General features: G+C 39.5%; 1 protein-coding gene across 5 annotated transcripts; it reads left to right on the forward strand.

Annotated features, from left to right (window-relative positions):
* Positions 1-542: 542 nt before the first annotated feature.
* On the forward strand, positions 543-8,888 carry LOC131433923 (arylsulfatase B-like). Of its 5 annotated transcripts, none has more exons than XM_058600540.1 (7): positions 567-646; positions 6,700-6,841; positions 6,913-6,961; positions 7,023-7,353; positions 7,433-7,821; positions 7,884-8,190; positions 8,243-8,886. In XM_058600540.1, exons 3-7 carry the CDS (start codon positions 6,916-6,918, stop codon positions 8,829-8,831), a joined length of 1,662 nt encoding a protein of 553 aa, XP_058456523.1. In that variant the 5' UTR covers positions 567-646; positions 6,700-6,841; positions 6,913-6,915; the 3' UTR covers positions 8,832-8,886. The 5 variants fall into 5 exon arrangements, with proteins under 5 accessions (XP_058456522.1, XP_058456524.1, XP_058456523.1 ...); XM_058600542.1 differs by having other exon boundaries at positions 7,026-7,353; XM_058600539.1 differs by lacking the exon at positions 6,700-6,841 and having other exon boundaries at positions 543-646.

An 8,888-nucleotide genomic window follows, 5' to 3' on the forward strand; every position in this document is an offset into this window, starting at 1 on the left:
TGCTACATATGTTGTGCTGGAGATATTGATGTAGGTCGAACCCGTTGACATCGGCCAATTAGTAGTCAAACGATGCGCACCACATGAAGCGCATTCAACGCCGCATAGCGACATGAGGTCTAGATGAGAATTTCCGTTTGAAACGATCACAGACACTAGGAAGAAACCATTCGTCACTAAACCGTATTCGGAATAGATATGCTAATAACCAAAATAAAAGTGTGGTTCAAGGCTAACATCAGAGAGAAAGTTGGTGCTAGTTTTATCTTGAATGAATCATATGCAGATTCAACATGCCTATCAGAGTGATGCTCCTGCGTTCGAGACTCATCCTGCAAAAAAAAACGTCAGCGTGCGGCGTTTCGAGGCAATCATCTTAAACAAGGTGGTTAACGTACGTGATCATGCAAGTCCACGGATAGCAGAAAGGGCTAATAATAGTTTGGAGACAATTTATGTTAAATGGTCTGCGTAGTTGTATGTACAAAGCTGTTTCTGTTTGCCTGTGGCACGGAGGACTTCTTTCGGTCTAGTCGTCACTGATCGTGGGACCAGTTTGAGCTTCCAGTTATCATTTTGCAATCGGCAGTCGTAGTTCGTAGCGATCGTTACCGCTCGGGGGACAAGGTCCCACATTTCAGTGAAAGTGAGTAAATATTTACGAAACATTCTTAACGCTTGATGGGTGGTCACTCGAATATCTCCGACGAAAGTCAACTTGTGGAATTGTTGAAAATGTGACAAACACTGTACTAACTAGAGTGATGACGCATAGATATTTTTTTTAAAAAGAACTCCGGCCGATAACAATGGATCTGTTTTTATGTTGAATATTCAAGTAGTGAAAATTAAAACGAATGCATTTAAATTTATGGCGAAGATCGAATTTCGAGCTCAATACAAAGAATCGTTTTGAAAGTATATTTTCAGTTGGATTGTTGGTCAAGATTAGAAGAATTAAATTAATTATTTTAATACTCGTTGATGGCAAGATATTGAACTCTTGGAGCGGCAAAAATCAGGTCAATTTATTAAGCTTTAGCTTTGGAGACATCATAAGTGATTATGTAACTTGCGAGATGTGATCGTATGCGAGTAATGAGCAAGACGGAAAGAATATCAATTCATTCACAAAGTGCCGAGTTCAAAGCTCTTATAATACAACACAAAAATTTAAACCGAGTACTTATCGATTTTGAAATGATAATGCAGTGCCTTAAATGAATTTCTTACTGCCAAGAATGAGATTATAGATTCACAGGTCATCCGGTTTTATTGGCTCTGTAGAAAGATAATAGAATTACTGGAAAATTCGACTTTTGACCGGAGTCTCGGAGACCCATTCGACCCAGTTCGACGAGATCGGAAAATGTCTAGGTGTGCGTGTGTATGTGTCCCTGATGGTTGATTGTATCACTTCACGGTGAAAATCAAGTGAAGTGAATGTCGGTTTTCATTACGGAGGTTACTTAAGGGAAATTAAAGAAAAAACTTCGATGAACTTAATGTTGACGTACACGTTTGTTGTAAAAAAGATTTTTTTTTCATTACAGTGAACATCACGATGCGTGATATATCAGGTGTACAACATTGCTTCCGCCGTTTTTTTTCCAAAATTAAAAGCTTTATTGCGAAAAAGTGCTTACAGATGTATTATTCAAAGTATTGTCCGTCGCTAGCGACAACTTTCTCCCATCTTTCCGGCAATTTTCGGATCCCGGCTCGAAAAAAAGGAGTTCTCTTTTGACGCTATCCATGAAGCAATCCATTTTTCCAACTCTTCGAAGGATTGAAAATGTTGATCTGCCAGCCCGTGTGCCATCTGGGGAATACGGCGGGTGGGCCAAGACTTCCATTTTCAGCGTTTCCAGGTACTTTTTGACCACTTTTGCGACGTGAGGCCGAGCATTGTTGTGTTGTGGAGGATGACTTCGTCATGTCGCTCTTGATATTGTGGCCGCATTTCTTTTAGCGCGCGACTAAGGCGCATCAGTTGCGTTCGGTAGCGATCTCCTGTGATGGTTTCACCCAGTTTTAAGAGCTCGTAGTAAATCTCACCGAGCTTATCCCACCAAATACAAATCATAACCTTGGCGCCGTGAATATTCGATTTTGCCTTCGACGAAGTAGCATGCCCGGGCTTTCCCCATGATTTTCTGCGTTTAGGATTATCGTATCGAACCCACTGTTCATCACCGGTTACGATTCGATGTAAAAACCCCTTACGATTTTGTCTTTGAAGCAGTTGCTCACATACAAATGGACGGCGCTCGACGTCCCTCGGTTTAACTCGTACGGCACCCAGTTTTCTTCTTTCTGAATCATGCCCAGGGCCTTGTGTTTTGAAATGGCTTGCTGACTCACTCCCAACGATTCGGCAAGCTCTTCTTAGGTTTGGCACGAATCTTCATCAAGTAATGCTTCTAGTTGTTCATCCTTGAAGGTTTTTTCTCCCACCACCATGTTTGTCTTCGACATCGAAATCATAATTTTTAAAACGTTGAAACCACTCCCGACACGTTCTTTTACTCAGAGCAGCATCACCGTAAGTTTCTGAGAGCGTTCGATGCGCTTCAGCTGCATTTTTTCGAATTGTAACAGAAAGTAAAACTTCCCGCAAATGGCGAGAATTGGGCACATAAACAGACATTTTCGAGCGTGAATAATACGAAAACAAGAACAACTGTCACTTAAACGGCGATGACAATTCGTTAGGCACTGTACACACTCACTTTAAAGGCATTATCATCTATGTATTTCGACCAGCCTCAGCCGGTACAGCCACCTATTGGAAAACGGCGGAAGCAAAGTTGTACACTTGATAGGAATAAGTTAAATCAAGTGAAGTGACTTGTGAGTAAAGTGAAAGTGAAAACGGTAATAAGGGCCTGCATGTGTGTGCACGGAGATGGCTGAACCGATTTAAACAAGCGTAGGCTCGTTTGAAAGCTACTACTGGATCGTTGATCAAGTTCGAAGATCAAACGGCTGTCACTACTGGTTCCGTTGATATAATGGTACAAGTGACGTTACCGACAAAACGTTTTTTTTTGCCGCTCAATATACTCAGAGATGGCTGAGTCTATTTCAATACGCCTAGGCTCGTGTTTTACCACTCATTTTTCTCGCATTTGGGTAAACTGAGACTAATATACACCCTTATTCTGAGTACTCGATCGAATCCTAGGTACCTTGGATTTTGCTAGCGCTATTGGGAACACTGCGGTAAAGTTTTCAATAGAATATTATTAGATGAAAATAAAATTTATGGCCATTGACTGTCAGCATATCCCTTCTCATTAATTTGACTGTTGCTGTCATACTCAAATGAAGCTCCTAGAATTCATCGTCAATTGACCTAGTCATTTGAAATTGTGCTTGCTCAGTTTCAAGTGCCAAGTAGTCTATCTGTTTCATTGTCTTCGCTGTTGGTAGTGAACAAGTTCGAATGAATAGGCATTAACATCAATACGATAACCAAAATGCTTTCCGGCCAGAATTTTAAATAGAGGGTGGCGGTTCTCTGTTGAATTTTTTGATTATCACCAGCCATTTTAAATCGATAATTTTCGACTGTTTGAAACGCTATGCGATGTGTTCCAAAGTATTAAAAATGAAAACAGAAAAAGGAAACAATTAATTTATGCTTATTCTGTACTTGATATTTTAGCTACCATGACTGATTTACCTTGCAGCCATTATCTTGAACCAATGTTCATAAAACATATTTTGATTTATATAATAAAAAAACCCCTTTTGAAATGCAATAAATCGTTTTGACAGAACCAGAGAGCCAATTGAACAATCCAATCAGCGTGATCACCATGAGATATGGTGATTGTTTTGACACACCCCATGTATTTAGAAAAATTTTTGACGGATTTTTCAATTTACTTGAGTTTGAACGAATGCAGATGGCAAAACCTTACAAATATGGATTAAAAAAATGATTATTCACGTGTTGTCATCAAACATATGATTTTAAACTGTCCTATACACTTGAAAATTTCGGATCAAATTTCAAATTTTCAGTTCACATACACATTTTATTTAGATGATAAAGCATAAGTTAATAGACGAATAAAACATTTTTTGGTCATAATCTATCAATTTTTCTCAAAATCCAATCATAAAAACAATGAATTTCCCAGAGATGAAAACAGTACCCAACCTCACTTCTTCGAATTTGGTATTTCATGTTACGAATTCTCCATAAGTATCAATCAAACATACCACGGAAAGTTACTGAATCATTAATGATCGATTTTTTTACCAAATTTTGACACGTTTTTGTATGTTAGTATTCGATTCATAAGAAAAAAAATTAAAAACCCTGCATTTTGTTCGAATCTTCAAGCAAAATCTGAAAATTATCACCATCGCTTAGTACAAAGCTCGCCACTCGGGCAGCGCAGCGATCACAAAAGAGTTGATTGGCTTTAATTGCCTTTCATATATACTAATTATGGAAAATAATAGTATTAATTAACTTTAGGTTCTGAAATCTGAGACGTTCAATGTAGTAATAGCTCGAATTTAGTAAAAAATGAAAGATAACATAATGTGATATCAATTGAAAAAATAATGAGCTGAAATCAAATTAAGATTTCAATGTGATGTTGCTATCATAATTAGATTTCGATTTGCTCTCATTTTGATGTTTGACTTTGCTCGGGATAGGCCATCTCTGAGGAAACGAAGTGAGTTCCACTATTGCAGGTACTTCCAAAAGCGGAATCCGGGAACCGATATAATCGAAGACGGTTCGAGAAAAGTGACAGGGATTTATTTTTGAGTATATGATTACAATCTCCGGTCGTTAATCGAAAATCGGGATCCAAGTAAACCGAAATTAATTTTTTTTGCCGTCTACTGACAATGACTACCGATTAGAATAGTTTTGAGTCCGTTTACTTCGCCGCTTAAAGTGACAGTATAAATAATTGAACTCTGTAATCAGTTGCAGTAGGGCATTCGCCCCGGGCGCAACGTTTGAAGGGGGCGCAAAGTCATCTTTGGAACATTTTTTTTTTATTTTGCTCGTCGAAGATCTTTGCGGATTTCTGGATTTTTGTGTTTTGCGCACTAATCCAACGATGGAGGCGGCAAAACTCTTATTTTGCCCCGGACGCCAAATTTCCTCGGTACGCCACTGTCTGTAATTCCGAAATCGGATGTCGGATCCGGATGAAATTCAAGAATTCAATATGGGACCTTTTATTTCAACCTAAGTTTGTGAAAATCGGTCAATCCATCGCCGAACAAAGTGAGTGAGTTCCATTTTGGAATATATGACCATTATTTCCGGTGCTTTCGGAATCGGAAACTGGGAACCAGAATAACAATAATCGGATTGTTTGGCTGTCTATTAATAATGGCTACCGATTGGAGTAGTTACGAAACCATTTTTTTAGCATTTAGTGATGATATCAATTTTGTAACACTTTACCCTATAATTCCGAAACCGGAAGTCGGATCTGAATGAGTTTTGGAAATATTGTATGGGACCATGAGACCTTTCATTTGAACCGAAAGTTGGATCGAAATAAAATTCAGGAACTATGTATGGTTCCGGTACTAACATAGGATAAAGTGTGTTTAAAATTTCAAACCTTCATTTAGTGCCGCGATGCAAAATAGAGAAAAAATCTTATTAATTTCACAGAACGGTTTACAAATTTAAATAGTTATGTTAGTTTATACACAAAGAAAGTTTCTAATTTTATTTAAGTTTGAACAAAAAACTCTTGACAGAATCTAGTAATATTATTGAAACTGTAAGTAATATGGGAAAGGCATCATCACACCAATAGGCGGATTAAAACAGGTTTTCCTATCCGCACAATTATTCAAAAAAGTGGCGTATGATCAACTGCAAATATTGCTGATAGTTTTGGTTTAAGGGATGTTGCCGAATATGTGACGTAAGCCCTGATGCATGTTTTTGTAAATTACTCAAATTAATCTGAAAGAATTTGTATCAAAAACTTAGCCCAAATTCGTGTCCAAAATTATCTCAACAAAAAATTCAAAAAATATTTCAATCATAAGAGAAAGACATTCTCACTCACTAAGTGGATTAGAAAAAGGATATTCTTTTCTGAGTTAATTTTTATTAAAGCCTATGACCTTTACCTAGGTTGGTGTTTCAGGGCATAGGGAGCTGGTCTTACAAGCCAGTTGTCGTATGTTTGAGTCCCGACCTGGAGGGATTCTTATTGTCAATAGGATCGTAGTAATTAGGTTTTTTACCGTCACTGCTAACCTCAATCGGATGAACAAATTTTGACAGTTCAGCAGTACTGTTTGTAAATAGAAATTTCTTTTGTTTGTTTATTGACAAATTGGATCAGACCATTTACGGTCCATATCGCCTAAATAGAGTTTTGAAGCATTTGTTCGCGATTGGATACGGTTTGTTTTTGAGATTTGATGAATAAAAGTGACTAGTTGCCAGGTCTAAAGATGATTGTTTAAGATGTGCTCTTCGATTTTTGTTTAAGCTTGTTTGTAAACAGTACCGCTGAACTGTCAAGGATGAATACTTGTTCATTTGTGTCGTCACGATAAAAAACCTAATGTCCATGCAATGATTATGTACGTTAAGAATCGGCTGCGAAGTCTGTTGAAACAGAAAGGCCAAATTCCACAAAAGGAATGTAATGCCAGGACTTGGCTTTGACCTTTACGATATATTAGGCGTGACGTTTCGGTACTCCTTCATTGTGCGTGGTAAACAAACAAAAATGACAGCAAATTGCCTATATATGAGGGTAAAGCTGATACCAATACACAGAATGCACATTCGAATTTATTGAACACCCTGTACGTGCTGAAGGCGGTAATTTTCCATATATTTGACAAATTTCGCCACCAGTGTAATCCATTTCAAATTCCATCATTCCTTTACAGAAAATGATCAGTAAATTCACAACTCTGATGCCGATCAGTATTCTATTGGGTATACGAACTCATGATGATCCAGAGTAACATGCCTTAGTAATATCTTCAATCTTGAAAAGCAGTTTTAGTCGCCAGATTCCTAGTAGTGGTATCAGGATCAAAACCTCTCCCGAATATAATATTCATCCTAGCAGATGACCTCGGCTGGAATGATGTCGGATTTCATGGATCGTCTCAGATACCAACTCCGAACCTCGATGCTCTAGCCTATTCGGGAATAATTCTGAACCGTTACTACGTCACACCGATTTGCACTCCTTCCCGGGCGGCTCTGATGACGGGAAAGTATCCCATACATACCGGAATGCAGCATGCCGTTCTCTATGGAATGGAACCAAGAGGACTGCCCCTAGATGAGAAACTTCTTCCGGAGTACCTGAAGGAATTGGGGTAAGTAGACGGGTATGCAAACTTTTATTTGTTTATTTGTTTATTTATCACTTTTGCTAATTCACATAATTATTTCCAGATACCAGAACCATATCGTTGGTAAATGGCATCTAGGACACTACAAGCGCAAATACACCCCGCTGCAACGAGGATTCGATTCACATGTCGGATTCTGGACCGGCCATCACCACATGTTCGATCACAGTGCCATGGAAACTGAAACCTGGGGCCTGGACATGCGTCGTGGGTATGATGTGGCATACGATCTGCACGGTAAGTACACTACGCACGTGATAAGGGACGAAGCCGTAGCTAGAATCGGTAACCATTCCCTGTCCAGCCCGTTGTTCCTGTATTTGGCCCATGCGGCAGTGCATTCGGCCAATCCGTACGATCTGCTACCGGCACCAGATTCCACAGTCAATCGAATGAATCACATTGAAAATTACCCACGGCGAAAGTTTGCAGGTAAATATCGTACGAATTCCGTCAAAATTATCACATAATAACCATTGATAATTGTTGATCAGCAATGCTTACGGAACTAGATGAGTCGGTAGGAGCAGTTGTTCAAGCATTGAGCAGTCGAGGTATGTTGAACAACACGATCATCGTGTTTAGCTCGGACAATGGTGGCCCAGCGGAAGGTTTCAACAATAATGCCGCCTCCAACTGGCCTTTGAAAGGGGTTAAGAACACACTTTGGGAAGGTGGAGTGCGGGCAGCATCTTTTATCTGGAGTCCCCTTCTAGCAAAGAGTAATCGTGTATCTCAGCAAGTCGCTCACATTAGCGACTGGCTACCGACACTGTTGGAAGCTGTCGGTTACGATGTGCAGTAAGTAGTCGACTCATAGTTAACAACAAATTAACTATTTACCGATCCGTAGGAATCTTCCAACGAACTTAGACGGCGTCAGCTTTTGGCAGCAGCTGCAGAACGGAAACCTCACTGATCGACGTGAAATCCTTCATAACATTGACGATATTTGGGGTAGCGCTGCTCTGACGGTTAACAACTGGAAAGTAGTGAAGGGTACTAATTACAATGGTCAGTGGGACAATTGGTACGGTCCAGCTGGAGATCGTGACATCAAGTCGTACAATTCAACCTCTGTCATCAGTAGTCCTACCGGCAAGGCTTTGAGTAAAATTCAAATGCTCCCATCCGATGACGTTATCCTACAGCTACGAAATGAAGCAACCGTTGACTGTGATGATGTGATGAAAATCGATTGTGACCCTTTGAAGGCACCTTGTCTGTTCGACGTGATCCGGGACCCGTGTGAATTCGAAAATCTGGCGGAGAAATTTCCAACCATTTTAGAGAGTATGTTGAAAAAACTCGACGCATATAACGCCACAGCTGTTCCACCCGGAAACATGCCATTGGATTCGCGAGGAGATCCCCGATTCTGGAGCTATACGTGGCACAATTTTGGAGATGATCTGCAATCATATCAAATATTGGAAAATTAAAAACAAAAAGTAATTTGATTACGACTATGTGTATTTTTTCGTTTCGAAACGATTCTA

This window comes from Malaya genurostris, chromosome 3 (genome assembly GCF_030247185.1).
Source record: "Malaya genurostris strain Urasoe2022 chromosome 3, Malgen_1.1, whole genome shotgun sequence".
Classification (NCBI taxonomy): domain Eukaryota; kingdom Metazoa; phylum Arthropoda; class Insecta; order Diptera; family Culicidae; genus Malaya; species Malaya genurostris.